General features: G+C 37.3%; 3 protein-coding genes across 7 annotated transcripts; 1 reads left to right on the top strand and 2 right to left on the bottom strand.

Moving 5' to 3' along the window:
• Positions 1–2,911: 2,911 nt before the first annotated feature.
• Positions 2,912–3,655, top strand: LOC131436287 (U3 small nucleolar ribonucleoprotein protein IMP3). The gene is made up of 2 exons (XM_058604927.1): positions 2,912–3,134; positions 3,209–3,655. The coding sequence occupies exons 1-2, from the start codon at positions 2,998–3,000 to the stop codon at positions 3,615–3,617; spliced, it is 546 nt and encodes a 181-aa protein (XP_058460910.1). The 5' UTR covers positions 2,912–2,997; the 3' UTR covers positions 3,618–3,655.
• A 35-nt stretch (positions 3,656–3,690) lies between these two features.
• LOC131435319 (ABC transporter F family member 4) lies at positions 3,691–8,617 on the bottom strand. The gene is made up of 7 exons (XM_058603057.1): positions 8,479–8,617; positions 8,021–8,291; positions 7,735–7,797; positions 5,797–6,350; positions 5,242–5,731; positions 4,353–5,142; positions 3,691–4,295 (listed from the first exon to the last, which is right to left on the bottom strand). The coding sequence occupies exons 2-7, from the start codon at positions 8,270–8,272 to the stop codon at positions 3,913–3,915; spliced, it is 2,532 nt and encodes an 843-aa protein (XP_058459040.1). The 5' UTR covers positions 8,273–8,291; positions 8,479–8,617; the 3' UTR covers positions 3,691–3,912.
• A 3,529-nt stretch (positions 8,618–12,146) lies between these two features.
• LOC131438288 (uncharacterized) lies at positions 12,147–17,308 on the bottom strand. 5 transcript variants are annotated; one of them, XM_058608183.1, is made up of 4 exons: positions 17,189–17,308; positions 16,915–17,128; positions 13,478–13,915; positions 12,147–13,417 (listed from the first exon to the last, which is right to left on the bottom strand). In XM_058608183.1, exons 1-4 carry the CDS (start codon positions 17,216–17,218, stop codon positions 12,342–12,344), a joined length of 1,758 nt encoding a protein of 585 aa, XP_058464166.1. In that variant the 5' UTR covers positions 17,219–17,308; the 3' UTR covers positions 12,147–12,341. The 5 variants fall into 5 exon arrangements, with proteins under 5 accessions (XP_058464166.1, XP_058464165.1, XP_058464163.1 ...); XM_058608182.1 differs by having other exon boundaries at positions 12,147–13,612; positions 13,670–13,915; XM_058608180.1 differs by having other exon boundaries at positions 12,147–13,915.
• Between the last annotated feature and the right edge of the window lie 1,951 nt (positions 17,309–19,259).

The following is a 19,259-nucleotide window of genomic DNA, read 5'->3' as shown; positions in this document are numbered from 1 at the left end:
CTGTACTAATCAGATGACTATTTGAGATATATCGGTTTCGATTATTTATCTTTCCTCTACTCTGGTTGTGGTTACGAAATATTAAAAAGTTAATAAGTATAATATACGAGGTCTGTTCAAAAAGTTCCCGGAATTTTTTAATTGCGCGCGTCTGGAGAGTCCGGTGGTCAAAATTTTTTTTTATTGTGTTGGTACATATGTCCCTAATGTATGGTGAAATTTTCAGCTGTATTCATTGTTTACATTCTGTCTTGTAGCGGCTGGTGTAGACGTGTTTTTTTAGCTCGGCGATTTTTATTAGTTTAAACAATGGAAGAATTGAAGAATTTGTATTAAATTTCGCGTGAAAAATGAAATAAAGTGTAACCAAGTGTGCGAAATGTTACAGAGAGCCTACGGTGAGTCTGCTATGAAAAAAACAAGTGTTTACGTTTAAGTGGTATAAGTGTTTCCAAGATGGCCGTGAAGACGTTGAAGACGACGAACGCTCCGGTCGACCCAGCACGTCAATAATCGATGAAAATGTGGGAAAAGTGGAAAAAATGATTATGGATGATTGCCGAATCACTATTAGTGAAGTTGCTGATGAAGTTGGCATATCAGTTGGCTCATGCCATCATATTTTTTCAAATGTTTTGGGCATGAAACGAGTGGCAGCAATATTCGTTCCAAAACTGCTGAATTTTGATCAAAAAAAACAAACGCATTACCATTGCTCAGGAGCTGTTAAACGACGTCAACGACGATTCAAATTTACTTGAAAGGGTCATAACTGGTAATGAAACATGGGTGTACGGTTATGATGTCGAAACAAAAGCACAATCGTCCACGTGGAAGCACCCAACGTCACCAAGACAAAAATCGCCGAGCTAAAAAAAAACCACGTCTACACTAGCCGCTACAAAACAGAATGTAAACAATGAATACAGCTGAAAATTTCACCATACATTAGGGACATATGTACCAACACAATAAAAAAAAAATTTGACCACCGGACTCTCCAGACGCGCGCAATTAAAAATTCCGGGAACTTTTTGAACAGACCTCGTATAGAGATAATAGGAGAAAAAACCATTAATAACGGAGTGTTTTGAAAAGAATATTTCTCTCAGGCTTACATAAGACGCGATTCTTGAGTTGCACTAAACAAAACTCATTGTACTCAAAAAAACTGTTAACCAGTCATCAAATTTTCAGAAATCAGATCACTCACACTAGTGTACACACTTTTACCGACTTTTACACAGCTGAACGTCCCGCAATCAGTTCAGTAATTCATTTATTGACGAACGTTCAGTGAAGCTGAAGTTTGTTCGAGCTGTCGTTTTTAACCATACTGATCAGTTATTCGTGATGAGAATCCGGTAAATATTATACTGTATGGCCAGCACGGGAAGATTCCAAAACATCCGATTAGTTCAGTAATTTCTATAGTTCAGTACAATATAAAATAAATTTTGAATTTAATTCAATTGTATGAGATTTCAGAAAACCAAAAACAAAATAATTGAGCTTCGAATGCATTTTACTATTTAATTAAAATTATACATGTTGTTTTTATATGAATTCCAAACTTGGTCGTGAACATTACCCAGTTGTAGTTAGCGTTCCGATTCCAAATATTGTATTTATTATGAACAAATAAAACATTGTATCTGCAAGGTGGCTTGCATTTGCATGGAACCAAAGTGCTTGAGTAGCATCGCTAACTAAAGCCTGTGCTACCATATTTTTGTTGAACGTAGGAGGGCGCCTGCGGAAAAGAACCATAATTTTATTCACTTTAATCATCATTGTGCTCAACTTATACTTACAATCCATAATTAACTCGAAGATAATCGCATAACACTAATAACAAATAACGAATGATTTAGACATTGAATTTTGTTCAAGATTGACTCCATTTTACTCAATTTGATCAAATTCACCTAAAAATCAATATGACGTGCTGACAAATGGATTCATTAATATTTACCGAACGATCCGTTAAAAGCTGATAAACTGCTGATCGTTCAGTACTATTTCTGTCAAATCTACCGAATTATTTTAAAGTAAAAACTGTTCGGTATAAAATTACCAAGTTTTCGGTATATGTATTTTAGACAGCCGAATTTCGGTAAAAAGCTAAGCAAAATACGTCAGTTTATGTAAGCATAGCGGATTAATCGGTAATTTCGATTAAAGTGAAGAATTTTTTTGTGAAAACATTACCGACCTGAAAATCCGAAAATAAGTGTGTATGCAATCAATTACTACATTTTGACTACATTTTTACACAACCATGAACATCAAATTAGATTTTCAGCTAATTCACCTAAGGCAGGATAGAAAATGTAGGCCGTAGACCATTTCGCGAATAATTCTACCTTTGACAATCGAGCGGTTATATTTCATCGAGTAGTTAAATTCAACCGAAACTGCGGCTCATTTCAAAGTTTCGCGGATGGAAAGTTACTTTGGTTTATTTTGCACCGCAAATAAAATGATATCAAGTGATATAGTAATTGAAATGTTTTTCGACAGAATAGATACAGAAAACGTAAGAAGAACCCCAAAAAAAACATATTTCGTTTGATAATATATTGATATTTTGAATGGAGTACCGAATTTATAAAAATAAATTACACATAAGAAACTTTTCCTTAAGATCTGGAAACAATTTTTTTTTGTAAGATTTTTTTTAGTATCGGAAAACAACAATCAAACCATGCTTTCGAGCAGAGTTGTTTTTGTCAACGACAAAAAAACTGCTCGACTGTCACATTTTAACTAAAAGTTTAAATAATTCGCAACATGGTCCACAGCCTCAGTGAATCGTTCTAATATATTACAATTTCGCTATTGTTCTTGGAAAAAAACCTGGCATCCCTGAATTAAACGTCAAAATATAATCCACTTTATCCACAACCCGAATCCGCAAGCATTGCTTGGTTTGTATTTATTTTTTGTGTCCATCCCGCACGCGGTGCAGCTTAACATTTCCAACAACGCTACAATATGGTACGCAAGCTAAAATTTCACGAGCAGAAACTGCTTAAAAAAGTAGACTTCTTCAACTGGAAGGAAACAAACAATCTAAATGAAGTGAAGGTGATGAGAAAGTACAACATTCAGAAGCGGGAAGATTACACTAGGTGAGTAAATAAATACTCAAAACATTGTGCTCTACTCTAGGACTACAAATACATTTAATTTTATTGCTTTCTAGTTATAACAAACTTTCCCGCAACATTCGTGAATTAGCGGCTAAGATTGCGGAGCTCGATGCCAAACTCCCATTCCGAACGGAAATGAGTGGTTTGCTGTTAGAGAAGCTATACGTCATGGGACTGATACCTACCAAATGGGATCTGGAAAACGCTAGCAAATTGACTGCGTCATCTTTCTGCAGACGCAGACTACCGGTAGTTCTACTCAGAAATAGAATGTCTGAAAATATTAAACATGCCACACAGATGATTGAACATGGGCACGTACGAGTCGGAGCTGAAGTTGTAAAAGATCCTGCTTTCCTGGTACCGCGAACGATGGAGGACTTTGTTACGTGGGTGGATGGTTCAGCGATTCGGAAACATGTACTGGAGTATAATGATATGAGAGATGATTTCGAACTGTAAATATGTAATGAATAATAGATGTGTACTAAAACAAATTAAAAAAAATTTCTTTCCAAGAAAAAGAACAAAAATATTTTATTTTAGCATTTATTTTTGCTGGATAGTTATTTCGAATCGCTATTATTACTTTAAGTTTATAACTGTCTATGTGTAGCAGTTCACTGATCCTAAAGTCTATTTAGTAAGGTATGTTTGACAGTTAAAATATGTGAAGGTATTTAATTCTACCTTCTTCGTATCAATCCAATACGGTTTGGATACTGGTTGCAATAAATTTCTGTAAAAATTGTCACTTTTAAGCTTCAACCTTGATTTCTTTGTCTGCACAGTTTGCTTCGCCGTTTGTGGCTTTCTTCACACCTACTTTCTTGTCCGCGTTGGAAGCATCCTCCTCATCAACAGCATTATCATGAATGTTTTTATCTAATCCATTCTTTTCGGTGTGTCTGAATTTATCGTATCTTTCTGAGCTGGTTTTCTCGTCATCTTCCTCTTCCTCGCCATCCTCAGCTGGTCCGCTTACTTCTCGCAGTAAATCGCCAAGATCATTATCAACAACTTCCCACATCTGATCATCGGTTGTCGTGTCCTTGTTTGCGCCCTCTTCGCCTGGTTTCTTTTCTGTTTTAACATCCTGTGTCTCACTGGTATCCGCCTCAGAAGCGTCTTTCTTGGCATCTGTAAATGAGTTTTAATATTAGAAACAAATTCGTTTTATATTTACTGAATATTTACCTTGTTTCGTTTTAGCATCCGAAAGCTTCTTCTTATGAATCCGCTCGGCTCGCTCTCTCAATTTCTTATCCTCACGATTGCGAATATAAACTCGGAGATGTGAACGAGTCTTGCAATGCATTCGTAGAACCTTCTCGGGATCTTCTCGACGGGGTAGATACATGTTGCACAAATCACAATACTGTACTTCTACTTTCTTAACGTGTTCAGATCCAATAACAGTGTCCTCGTCAACGTCGTCACTGTCGCCTTCCTCCTCATCTGTTCCTGGTCGGCCAGTGGAGCTGTTCTCGGTCAATCCACTTTTCTTCGGTGTTGAAGTGCTCTCTTTGCTGCAATCAGCCGGTTCATCAACATTTCCAACTTCATCCACAGTCATAAAGTTCTCCAAACGGAGCTCGGCGTCACCATCCTCGCCAGACTCTTCCTTGTTGGAGTAACGCTCGTAGCGAGCTTTGAGCTTGAGATGCTCTAACGAAGCACGATGTGCCTCATAAGCCATCGGGCTCTTGAAGCCAATCTTGCAAGTCGCACAGTAAGGCATCAGAAAACGTTTCATTTCTTTGTGACCATCCGATTTTTGATGTACTGCCTTCGGCTGCCGGAAGTTCAACTGACAAAGTACACAGTAAGAAGACTTCTGCTCACCACCATCTTCGGTGCTCTGATCGGCCTCCTTCTGGGCAACACGTTGAGCCTGACGCATCTCCATCAGTTTATCGCGAGTTTTACCAGCCAGGCGACGCATAGCTGCACGGTGCAAACCACGGAACAGATGCGTATGATATTCCTAGTTGGGAATGAAAAAAGGACATGATAAAATGAAGCCATATTCAGTTAAATTTCAAATTTACATTAGGCACAAATGCTTTTGACTGGTCAAACTTACTTTAAACGTAACACAGTTTGTTGAACAATGGCAACAGATAAGTTTGATGTAGGATGACGATCGATATTTTGTTGTGATTTTTGTATCCTTTTTCTTTTTCTCGACACCTTTTTCGTCGGCCTTCTCGCCAGTTTTAGATACCGATTTTTTGACAGTTTTTTTAGGGCTGACCGTACCCTCTTTTTTCTCACCATCAGCATCTTCCCCATCCTTAGACTCGTCGGCCTTTTCATCGCCTTCCTTTTCATCTTCACCTTTTTCAGTTTTCTTATCAGCGTCATCGTCTTCCTCCTCGTCTTCTTCCTCCTTCTCCGTTTTATCTCCATCATCTTCTTCACCTTCCTTCAGCTCCTTTTTGCTGTCATTGCCTTCAGCCCCTGTGGTGTCCTTATCATCGTCTACGTCCTCATCGTCGTCGTCTCCTTCATTTTCTGTTGTATGATCATCATCCAGATCCTTAGCGGCTTCGAGTGCACGCTTGATGAGAGCCCTAGGAAACAAGAATATATCCTGTTAGAAACAAAAATAAATACTAACATTCGAGAAGAAGCTTACTTTCTGGACACTCGTGTTGTATCGATTCCTTTTCCAATCCCGATGCGACCACCATCCCGCTGACGAATAGTGGTAAAACGACGGCGCAAAGGAAGAGCTCCACGCAGATCACGACGGTTGTTGAAACGGCTGGTCACCATACCCCGACGTCCATCGTTCCTGAAATGACTATTAATCCTACCACGCATTGTTCCTCGACGGTATGTCGAGATCGACGACATGGGCCGCGTTCCCATCGAAGTCCTCATGGGCGGTCTCTGGCCAATGCTGCTGCGTGGACCAACCGATCGTGGTGGTCCCATCGGTTCTCTGGATCTGTCGGCGCTGCTAATGCCTCGTCCACGACTGCTGCTTCGATTATCGAATCGATCACGGCTTCCAGCCCCGCCACCACCTCCTGCTGATGAATGATGATCATTGCCACGTTTATCGTAGGATGAGCTGCCGCTATCATGATACCGGCTGGATGAGCCTCCGCGGCCGCCACCGCTGCTATCCCGACGGTGATAATCTCCGCTACCACCACCACCTGTACTGTAATCACGACGACCTCCCTGTACGGCAACACCACACCAAACCGCGAACGTAATCGAATTTTCGGTTTTTATCAATCAGCCACACCGCCGTTCGATTTCATCATCAATTCGAGTGAATACGTTTAGTGCGAATCATACAGGAAACATGTCAAAGTTGATGAAGATTGAGGTTGAGAAATTAGTATAAGTATACATAGTTGTTTGTATTTTTATTTTGGGTTGGTGGTTGGTGCTAATGTGAGCTTTAGTGGTATATTTTATTTGCTAGAGAGCTAAAAACATTGTAACAGTTTTCTGTGTCCGAACCCCGGTTTCGCACCGTTGAATTTTATTTTTTTTTGTCTGTTGATCAGGTGTAACAAAGGGAAAACAAACAGAGGAGGTTTCCTGTTGGCTGCCAGTAAAGCCATTCAGGTTTGCTGTGCAGTATCCCTCTGGGAAAATGGTCAGCTTTGGTCGGCTAGAGGAAAAAAACTAATAATCTCTGTGGATCCCAAGAAGCGCATCGGTGGGCGAAGATGCTCTCGGCTACATCACCTACATTTGATTACCGTGTTTCGAACATGCTTGACTTCACAGTCACCGCCACATAAAAATATCTTCAAAAGTGGACAACACAAACTAGAAGCAAGGCTCATCTCCGATATTAGCACACTCATCCTGCTCTGGTATGATTTGAACTGTTTCAACTGCGCGGATCATAGCTTGGTAACTTCGCCTATCGGCGGACCCGTCGCTATCACACGTGGCAAATTACAAATTCATCACTTAAAATCTCATCCTAGTTTACTTGCAGAAAAATAGCCGACAATTTGTATCACAAGGCTGGTGCAGTCATTGTCCATTCGTTACTATTGGTTCTTCATATCTTAATATAGTTCTTCATTTTTCATTTACATCTTGCTCTGGTATAAACAAACACTGCGAAAGCTGCTCGTGTCTTCGAGTTATCCCGCTTGTTAGAGTTTTGATCTCCATACATCAACCGATAAACCGTAACTGCAGATTTTATTTGCACGTCGGATTATTCGATGGAGACGAAATTGGCTAACAATATCAGTATATTGCCATTGGCATAATCCGCTTCTCTCTTGATTCAACCAAATTTCAGACCTTATTCGTTCGAATCTATGGTAGCTTTTTAGAAGTTTGGATCTAGTACGTTTTAGCTTTGGTCTTATAGAGGAAGCTTGTGAAAATAGTTCATACTATCTGTTCTATTACTCTTCTTTGTCTTTAAAATAGGAGTTTTTGAGAAGGTACAGTAAACAGAAAAAATAGATTAGCATCAGATATACCTATTTCGAAATGACAGTTCAATGAAGCAATTTTTCAGCGTGGGAATTCAATGTTTTAGGCAATATCACAAAAGTAGAACCACCTACAAATTTACCATTATTACCTGTGCTGTATGATCCGTGCGTGGCCGTTTGCGATCCGGTGAACGACGATCCCGAGAATCTTGCTGGAATGAAAAATGAATATAGCGTCACAAATGAATCATAGCAGGCAAAAATGAGATAAACTTCTACGCGGTTCTTGCAAAATTGATACAAATCCATCGTCTTCGAAACAATCAAATTGCTAAACCCACCTGCAGATCTAGTTCATAGTTTATATTTAGCGTATACAATTCATTTTGTTACGATGACTAAACTTGGCCCAAAATCAAATGATCTCAATCTTACCTTATAGGAGTCGTTCCGTTTATAGGTTCCCTCCGGACGATTATCCTGTCGGGAATACCGATTACTGTCGTAGCGCGATGAGCGGGAATCGTACGATCCACCGCCTCCTCCGCTATACCTGTTACGTGATCCGTCCCGACCGTTGTAGCTACTGCTATGATCAGATCCGCGATAACCACCGCCACCCCTGTACGAGCTCCCGCCTCGGGTACCACCTCCACGAGGATACCCTCTTCCACCGCGGCTCATCATTGGTACAGTGAATCAAACTCTGAAAACGAACAATTTTAAAAACTTTGAAAAACTATCACATGACGCCGCGAATGATCTATTCTTGGCGTGCATTGCCCTTCCGTTCCGCAGAGTGGTAATAAAAATGGCGTCTTATCCCACCGGGCAAGACTCAGAACGTGCATTTTTTTCAAATGCTGATAAATGCTCAGAAAATATATACTCACTCGAAAATATATACTTTTGTTTAAAACTTTTGCTTAAGCTACACTTTGCACTAACTTTTAGAGTGAATTAACACGTTTTGACAGTGATTTAGGTCTATAAAATTGCACCGCGGAACAATGGCCGCCAACCGAACGAGAATTTTTCACCAAGTGCATAAGCATAACCATAACCATAAACGCCGATGCGAATGTAGCCATAAAATTCATTTCAAAATGAATTACTCATACGCAGGAATGCCAGTTTTAAATTTGAAAACCATATTTTCCAAATTCACGCACTTAAATATTTTAATTGAATTGATAAATTATCTGAATTTAACGATCAATGACAAAATTCGATTGTAAAAGTATTCGAAATTCAAAAAAAATATCGAACAAACTTATCGGGAATAATCGGTAAAACATTCAAAATCTACCAATATCAGGAAAAACTCGCCAATGAACAAATGCTCTGCAAAACTGCCCTCTCTGCTTGGAAGCGTTACCATATTCACAAATTTTTCTGTAAAACCGCAGATTTTATTGCATATTTTGCTACACAGATTCTGTGTCACAGAACACAGGTTTTATCAAAATTCACAAATTTGAATATTTAATAAATATTTCATACAAATGGTAGAATTTAAAAATGTTCTTAACTGATTATGATCGAAAATATGCATCACAGATGGTACACAGGTTTTTCAAGTTAAAACACAGAGAGAAACTGTCACTTGCTTATACGCCCTTTTAAAAATTACCGAGAATTCACTGTTCACGCATAAATACTGATTTTCGGTTTGGCCTTTGTTTCGCTCACTAAAATCAACCCCGGTCAGAATTTCCTAGGCAGTGAACCATTTCGCGATTAATTTCAACTTTTGGTTGAAATCTGACACTTGAGTGGTTATTTTGTGTCGAGTAATTAAATTTAACTAAAACTGCGGCCCATTGCAAAATTTGAGGACGGAAAGTTATTTGGGTTTATTTTCCACTGAAAATAATTTCAACTAAAGAATTAATATTAGCATTTTCATTGCAAAATTTTTTTCAGTGTCGGTCATAGCCTTATGTCGTTTTCGCTTGATGCCAAACCTAACCCAGTTTCTACTCTAACTGCTGTCAAACCGTTTGTTTGAAGCCAGTTTCGAACCTAGTTTCAACGTTGTTGAACTGAAAATCGAGTCAGTTTCGAACCTGGTTTTTATATCAGGTTTGCTCAAACCCTCGTTGCTAAGTGCGAAATCAACATAGTTTCGTGAAAAGTGTTTGTTTGATGAAACTACCCTAGGTCAGTTTCAGTTTCCTCAAGCGTAAACGACATTAGTACATGTGATGTAGAGATTCTGGCATATATTGTCGCTGAAGCACTAACCTGCAATTCGCTGGACAGTCCAGCGCAGCGACGATTCCGAGCGACGTCAGTTGAACTGTCATTTGCTATTCATCAACTGATAGAATCATGTTACATCATGTATATTTTGTTGTCTTGATTATGAACCACGTGCTTTAACATAAATGAATAAATTTTCTTGCCTCCACTAACGGAGCACATAACATAGAAGTATCACTTTCTGTATGCACTTTAAGTTGATAATCAATGTTTAGGAATCAATTGGTTTAAGACTGAATGTTACGAGGAAGTGAAATTTCGAACAAATATAAATGATTAATGTATTGCATGGCAGTCTACATAGCATTGGTGTATAATGAACTTCGCTGGAGGGATATAATCAGGCGAGAGAGACGTCGCTTCTGATTTTTTTCTGCAAGCACAATATGTGGTACAGATAAGCGGCTCATTAAAAGTGTCATTACTGAAAAGAATTGTCATTTTTAGCGAACGTGTAAGGACAGTAATGATGAATTCTCCATACAAATTTGGAATTTCATTACTTAGTTTTCATTAAAAATGACATAAATAGTTCTCGTGTAAGGGCCGCTATAGATTTTAGCGTCGGATGCAGATTTTTGAAAAAGTTACTTGGCAACTCTTTGTCGGATACACACACATAGAGTATAAACTATGGTAGTAACAACCAACCTAAATCTTCATTCTAATTTCTACTTTGAAATTTGCACAAACCTATTTTTAGTTCACTTTAAATGACTGTGTACTTTTAAATAAATTTAAATATTAGGTTGTGATTAGTTCTAGTTTGAAAGTATTTTTTGTTTGCAAAAACTCGGTTGGTTGTTTCAATTTGACAGTTAAAAACTCTTAGGTGAATTCAGTCAATCTTTAAGCTTATTTCAAACAATGTTTGGGTTAATGGAGATTGTTTCTTACAATGGCCAACGCAATGATGAAAACAGTCATAGCCTTTATTTAATTCTACAAACACATTTATTGGAAATAGATACGAAATTTTTACGTAGAACACTGTATTTTCTGTTATGAATGTTGTACATGGCTTTATAATTTGACTGTATCATAAGTTAAAATTGTAATATAACGCAGTATTAAGTTTACTCTGATTCAGGAACGGGTTGCACTCAATCTGGTTGGTTATCGTCCTAATCATTCACTTGGTTCGCAAACGTGTGATTTGTTCGCTGTTAAAGGCTTTCGATTTTCCAGCTCTTCAATAGTTTCTTAATTGCATTCCATGTATCAATACAATTCACAGTTTTACGAGTCCTAAACGACGTACTTGTATGTAATAGCCAAAAACACCAAATACAGCTCAATATACTCGACATTAATTTTTTTAAATAAAACATAAAACTAACTAAATTAATATTTCCTAATGACTTATGGAATACCAGCCTAACACTGTCAGATTGATGGTAAGTGTTGAAGAACAAGGTCGTTACAAACACATCCTCTGACTTAATTCCACTTTCTTCGATCTTTGTACGAATTGACCGACATAAAAGATGGAGCACCCTGTAGTACTTAATACAAAAGTATGAACTAATTGTATGTAAATCGAAAGCTTTCATCTTAATATGGGCATACATTCATACACGTCATACAAATAGTAAAAAAGATATCTTTCTATTAATATATCAATGCACAAAGCAAAGCAAAATCTTGGCATTACATTCCTTTAGTGGAATTTGGCCTTTCTGTTTCAACAGACTTCGCAGCCGATTCTTAGTGTACAGAATCATTGCATGCGTAGTACTATGGATCCTACTGACACTAAGAATCCTTCCAGGCCGGGGCTCGAACATACGGCAACTGGCTTGTACGACCAGCGTCCTATGCATTGAACCGCCAACCCGGGACAATATCAATATCAATGCACAAACATATGCCAACAAAATATCAACTAATTTGTCAATATAAAATAAAACTAAATTCAACATTTATTGGTTTATTTGTTTAGAGCCGGGGAAAGCCCGCTGGAGCTAAGATTCTTTAAACCTCTTTCTCCAACAGACATTGAACATTCTCATCTTTTGTATCAACAGATTTCATATATCCAACAGATACATACCTTGCTTATAAATGCAATTATCGCTAACATTCATCTTAATAAAGCATAAAAACTATAGCTTTGTGCCTGCCTCTGAGATCGTAAATAGAACTAGAACTAGCTAGAGGTAGTATTCAGAAAACGGTTTTTTTCAGTAGTACGCCACAAGTGAACATCAACAACATCGAAGCAGCGACACATTTAAACAGGTAAGAAATTGAAAACTTCTTCGGAAATGTCGATGAATATAAAAACAATAGCGAAAACCGTTACCACTTAAGAATCTTTATTATTTACATATGTATGTCCATGTAACTTTAAAAATATATAAAATCAAATTGATAGTTTTATATTTTGTTCCGCATTAAATTAGAGAAACTGTAATCTTGTTGGTTGGATCATCGAGAATTCCAGATCATCCTTTTATTTTTTTGAAACACCCGTTCAACTTCCTATTTCTTACGATTTGTTTTCAGCATTCGTGCTTGCTGTTGTGGGCTCAATATTGACATTATTTTTATTCCGACTCTCTGTCCCATAAGTTACTAGATCACTACCAGAACCCTGTAATCCTGACCTAGCCCCTAAATTGAATGCCAACTTATTCGGGTCCTCTAGATTTGTATGTGCATTCACTCCTGTAGTACTTCCGCTCAGATCAGTCGAGCCACGTTGCACATCAATAGATATAGAAGAATCATAATTCGATGCACCATTAACTGCATCCGCTTGTCTACCACTAAATTGATTCCTCCTTCCACCAAAGGTACTTCCTCCGATTGAGCTTGGATATGCATACTCAGGGTTACTTCCAAAATAATTCGACCTGTACAAATTGTTGTTGGGTAATCCTTGCCTTGCTGGGTTTTTAATTCCAGTTCCATGTGAAACACCTCCCGCAAAAAATCCTCTTGAACCGAACGATTCACGTTGGAAAGTATTAGGAATGAAGGTACCAGAACTCGGTGTTCCGTCTAAAAGTCTTGTTCTTGGCTGCACTGAACCTAATTGATTTCCCCTTTCATTTAAAAAACCACCACTGGCCGGATTTGCTTCAGCTAAAGAGCTAGGATTCGGATGTACAGATTCGTGTTGTAAATCATTGGATCTATTCAAATCCTTGCTTGTTGTTCCTAACTCTGTGTCCCCGGGCTGCAAAGTTGCATTGTCAGTAGTAACAGTGGTACCATCGTGTGGAACGCTATTCGGAACATTTTGTCTTGGTTCACTTGGATGCGATAAATTCTCATTTGTACCATTGATATTCTCTTGGTTACTACTGTCAGTAGGATTCTCTCCAGGTACTGGAGCGCTGTTTTTATTAGTAGGAAAATCACCTCGAGGTCTTATATTGTTTAATGAACTTGGATTTATGTTGTATGGAGATCCAGCGAAACCATTGACAGGATTACCAGAAGATGTTTGAAAAGGTGCTACTCCTGAAGGTACAAAACCATTGGAACCAGAATGACCATTTCTGATCGATGTAAATCCATTCCCACCTCCAGAAACTAAATAGTCATCTGGCCTCCTACCTGCATAAGGAAATGTACTGAAGCCATGAGAATTGCCAATGCCCGGCGTTTGATATACACCTCGTTGGAAGCCAGTAGCCCCAACACTCGTTTTTGGATTAACTTCGCCTTCCGATCCTTGAACGGCCGTACTCTGAACGTCAGTTGAATCAACAGCACGTATATCACCATCAACTTTTGACACATGTCGCTCATCTGAAATATTTTTTTGAAAACCAGTAGGTAACCCACCCAAAGCAGGATTAATACTACCATATGGACCAATTCCATAATGAGTACCGAAACCATTTCCAAACCTTCCACCGAACCTTCCACCAGAACCTGCCAGGTAATGTTGATCATATACTTGATTCGGATACCAATATTGCCCATTGGCATAACCACGAGGATACAAAGATGCGTGATACGGAGAGTCTCCTTCATTTCTCCTGAAAGCCTGAAATGCTCCGGTATCTGTTCTATCGCTATGTATCACACCTCGTGATCCACCGTTGGCCGCTGTAATTGAAGAGAAAAGACGTGTATTATGGACTACTTGAAATATATCAAAATTCATGAATTATGTGTTAAGTCTAGTCTAAAAATACGTAAAAAATACGTAAATACGTTAAGTCTAGCGTAAAAATACGTAAAAATCTACACGATTTTTTCTATACATAAAGAAACCTTTTAAATTTCATTGAATCAACTGTAACAAAAGGTATTTACCATATATTACAGAATACACTCGCGATTTAAAACTTACATGGCTTAAAAATGAAAAAAGGCGAGTGGGTAATGCCAAAGATATAACTGGATGACGTGAGTACGAATAAAACTAACATTTCGACTTTCGAATATCACATTTTGTTTCACTCAAAAAAATATCACTTAGTATTCAAATGCCAAAACATATAAATATTTTCCATAATACTTTACACGTAATAAATACTACTTTGTTCATAGATAATAATCATATGTTTCATAAAATAAAAATCATTGTTGGCAACACGTATGTTTTATGTGAATTTCACTTACCTACCATTGGAATTTTACATGCATTCTATTTGAAGCCGATATATCTTTTATCGGAATCTCATTTATCTTCTATGTGTCGATTTAATAGTAAACAAATGATTTTATCGTTCTAATTGACTAAAGGAAAACTATTTAACATTCCATTCAATGAACAATATTTCTCAAAGAGCTCATTGTTCTTATAGTAATTGTTATAATCACTCTATAAATGATTATGATGAAACATTAAAACAAAACAGTTCATTGCCTCCCATATACTTGAAAAAATCGCCGTAATTCCACCCATTTTTTGTAGGTTTTAAGTTGTTTGACCGTTATCGTGAATAACTAGACAATATTTAGCATTCTAAAAAATAGTCTAATAATTTGTATTATGTTATTCGATTACAAGTATTAATTTACCTTCAAGAACTCAAGTAAACAGTTTTCCTTATTACGCCATTGTTATTTTGAAAATTTTTTTCACAGCTTACAGTCACAGCTTAAAAGTTATCGACCTTCCATTTGAAAGTTACAGCTGCAGACTTAAAAGTTATCGACCTTCCGTTTGGAAATTATAAATGAACATTTGAATTCTATATGATGCATATGAATATTATGTGGTAGGCTGTTTTAGATATTTATGTAGTTTTTCAAATGAAACTAATGTGAGGGTTTGGGTCAGTGTAGAGTCTAAATGGGCGGCCAATACGTTTTCTGGTGAAAACAAAACGATATGCAAAAGCGATTCACACGTAGCATCAGGCGACTATCACCTGCATGGAACGATTACGAGACAACAATATTAATTGTAAGCAATTCATATGAAAGAACACTACGTCAAGTTCACGGAACATTTTCACGTCGGGTACGTGAGCAACATTCGGATAAAAAATATAATAAATTAATCTTAACGTCGACCGAAATTGATTGATCGTCTGAGTCGTGTTTAATGCATGCGTTTCCTGATGATAACAAACAAATCTCATTTGCATTTGAGGTTGTAAATGAGCTGTCCGAAAGCCTAATTCGTTCTGGCAACTAGATTATGTTTTGTCGATCACTACGACCAATTACCTAATGAAATTATCGTAGTTTTAAGCACTTTATTAGTTAAAATTAGAAAAAGCCCTCCGCATATTGGAGCTTAATCAGTGTGCCTTATAAATTATATTATTGAATAAAAAACTAGACTATTTTTGTCCTTTTGTTTTCAGATTTGAAAATTCGTTTTCGTTAAATTAAAGTGAACTGCACTCATGATCTACCATTGTATTCAATCTCGAACGCAAAAGCAGCCCAAAAGCGCCTCTAAAGGCAAATTTATACTTGGTGTGAACACTTTGCCAAATAACCGGTCCAACTTCTTACACACATTGGGTTCTTGTACTTGGATGTCAGTGATCTCGTGATTGTCATCATCAATTTCATTGATTTTCAAGCAATGTAATTTTCGGATGCCTTTTTTAACAATTAAATCAACGGAGGTTTTGCTGTTTTTTTAAGTGTGGATAAATAATATATCGAATCAATACAGCAATGTAGTGATGCACAGTTCTTGTGGATTTGCATCTTATAAAATGCACATAAATGGAGCGTCGAATTTGAACATTTTATACAGAATTGATACATATAAATCCATACCGAGGCTCTTGCTAGCCGAGTGCAAATTTCACTCGGAGCGTGTAAAACTCTGTGCTAATGGAATATTGCGCAATTTGAAAATTAAGTAGTTGTGAATTGTATCGTTTATAGAAATATGTCACCTGTAAAATTGATATGTTTTCTCTGTGAGGGAATGGAGATGTTATTTAAATTACAAAGACGGATTCATATCAGATTTGCTCGAGAAATGTTTTCTATTAGTATATTGTTCTTTTCGAACGAAGTACTTCACTAACACCATAAATCACTTTCACGCAATAATTAGTCAAATAACTTTACTGCATAACTATACATTTAGAATAGTTCGCACATTACTCTTTCACTTGATTCATTCATTCTGATATAATTCTGATATATAAAAAAAATCGTATAAATTTACGTCTTTTGAGAATGACGTATTCGAGAGTCAAAAACGACTCATTATCACAGTTTATTTAACACATAGTTAATGCAATCTGACATATGCTAGGTGCGGAAACATGTAAGTTAATATACCTTTTTGGAAGGCTGGATATATTCGTGAAATTTAGTCATTTTAAGAATTGGTAAACAATTCTGATAAAAATTTGGTCTAGTACCAAAATCAGAAACAGCTTCGATATAATTTTTTATGATCTGCTGACCGGGCAGCACCACTTGTAATATTTTTAATTTTCTCAATTTCTAATCGATTTGATGATTATTAACAATCTGTAGCATACATAGCTGTTATTCACATTACGAATCACGAAGCATAAGGAACGAAATTCTAAAGTCGATTCTTCTTTCTGTAGGTTATTACTTGTTTTGTTTTTTTAATAGTCCTCTCATTCACTCTAGATAATTTACAGTCGCACCTGTACTAAACTGAGACTGTAGACCGCTACCTCTCGATTGATAGTTGGTGGATGCATGCAGTATTCCTTCTTCATTGCTGCTTGCCAATCCATTGCGTCTATCCTGAAGAAAATTGTGTTCCGTAGCATATCCTCGAGTGTGAAAACCAAAGTTATGCGGTAAACGATAATTTGTAGAATTAACAGCACATCCGTGTAAAATCAGCATACAACACTATGCATCGAATTAGTTAATATTTGATTAAAATAGTGGAACATTCCTTTCTTTCCTTACCGCGAATATGCAATTCGATAGCACTTTCATTGTTCACTTCACTTACACTATTTTATTCTTAGTTTCTCTGTAGTACACAATCCTAATATGAATGAGCGTTCAAACGTATCGAAGCTGTCTTATATATCAGTAAGATCGTGTGCCATTTTGGGTTTCCCGTAAGTTTCGCTATGATCACAAACATAAATCTTCGTTGAATATAGTAGATCTAATAACACCGAACCCTGGCGAACCGAGTTGTCCTTACAACTACGTCAAGCTCATCGTGCACAACCCCACCCACCGTGAATCTTCTGTTTAGTAGATGCTGCGGTTCACCTAATTGATAAACGTTTACCAATAACCTACTGGCCAAATCAATAGCGAACTACTAAGACTAAAATCGGTTGAGAACTAATAACAGTTTCCTGCATCACCTCCGTGAACTATGTTAACGTCGCAAATTACCGTTGCACGACAGTATTATCAACTGGTAAGCAATTGATTATAGCCTATAGCTCCACCCTAAATAATTCAGTCAAGTGGACTGATGAATTATCGGATTAAAATGTTTCCTTGGATGAAGAAGGGGTACAGTAAATAACGGCGATGATTACTTTATTATGATGCCTTAAGATGGTTATAGTAGTTCCGGTAGGAAAGTGGCGCGTGTGATTCGTCATTTGCGAAAATCTAGAATAAAGCAGCGAAAATGAAAAGAAAAACAACAACAATCGCTTCTTAATCCACATATTGGTGTGATAATGCCTTTATTTCGTCATTCAAATAGTCGAATTATAGCATTTCCTTCATTTGGAATTGCGCCACTTTTCGGTAACATTCCTGGTACCGAAAGTATCAGCAAATATATATTTAAGCAGGATGATTGACTCCTTTACTTCCTTCAAACGGGCTTGTCGAAATCATTTAGAAAATTGTGTGCATTGAAAATAGTGCAGTTTGTCGGTTGTGTCACATATTCGATTATATCTACTGATTCGTAAGTGCCCACCACACCATTTGACCTGAAACCACGCTGTACCTTTCGAACGAGTCTAAGATTACTTTTCTTTACGTTACGGAGTCTAAGATTGCCGCAATTGGTTAAGCCATCAAAGCCATTTACGATTCTGTTTTGTGCAAATTGTCGATAAAATTGCAGGGAATCACTCCGCATGTTAGGTCTATTGTGGTCACGTCTTACCTGTCAGTTGCTGCTTGCTCTTGTTCGTGGTCAAGGATTGCTGAGTCGAATGTTGGTGGATTTTCGTACTGAGACTGACGTAGCTGTCAAGTATGAAATTTTTCGTATCCAAATCCCACAGTTTTCAACAGACTTCGCAGCCGATTCATATACAGCAAAAAAAAGAATTGTAACAATCTCAATGTGTTTATCAATCGATGCGAAAAAAATCAGACGTACTGAACATCAAATGCAATAATTTTCTGTTTTCAAGAAATATTGCAGATAAATTACACGGTATTACATTGGAACAACGTATTGAGTAGATTATATCAGCTTGACTGAATATTGTATACGATTCCGATAGGAAATTATGCATCTTTTCGTGTAATATTAGAACAACACAAACACATTTTTGATATTACATTAAAATTGCTGCACATCACTACTCACTACTGATGTGCAACGCTTGCGATATAATATCACAACAATCTTGGCGTCGTTAGGTTGTAATATTACACCAAAAGGTGCATAATTTCATATCAGAATCACATACAATTTTCAGTTAGGGTGATGTAATGTACTCAATACTTTGTTTCCATGTAATAACGTGTGATTTATCTGCAATATTTCTTGAAAACAGGAAATTATTGCATTTGATGTTCAGCACATCTATTTTTCTCACATCGATTGATAATCACATAGAGATTGTTACAATTTTGTTTGCTGTGTAGTGTACAGAATCATTGCATGGCATACTACCATCCTACTAACATTAAGATTTCTTCGGAGTCGGGGCTCGAACATATGACTACTGGCTTGTGTCTTACATGTCAGTGCCCTGGGCATTGAATCGCCAACCCGGAAATTATTGTTGTTATTCATTATTTTTAAATAAAATGCGTACTA

The sequence above is a fragment of the Malaya genurostris genome, chromosome 3, assembly GCF_030247185.1.
Source record: "Malaya genurostris strain Urasoe2022 chromosome 3, Malgen_1.1, whole genome shotgun sequence".
Classification (NCBI taxonomy): domain Eukaryota; kingdom Metazoa; phylum Arthropoda; class Insecta; order Diptera; family Culicidae; genus Malaya; species Malaya genurostris.
Note: the sequence above shows the minus strand (reverse complement) of the source record. Positions and strands in the feature narration are given on the sequence as shown.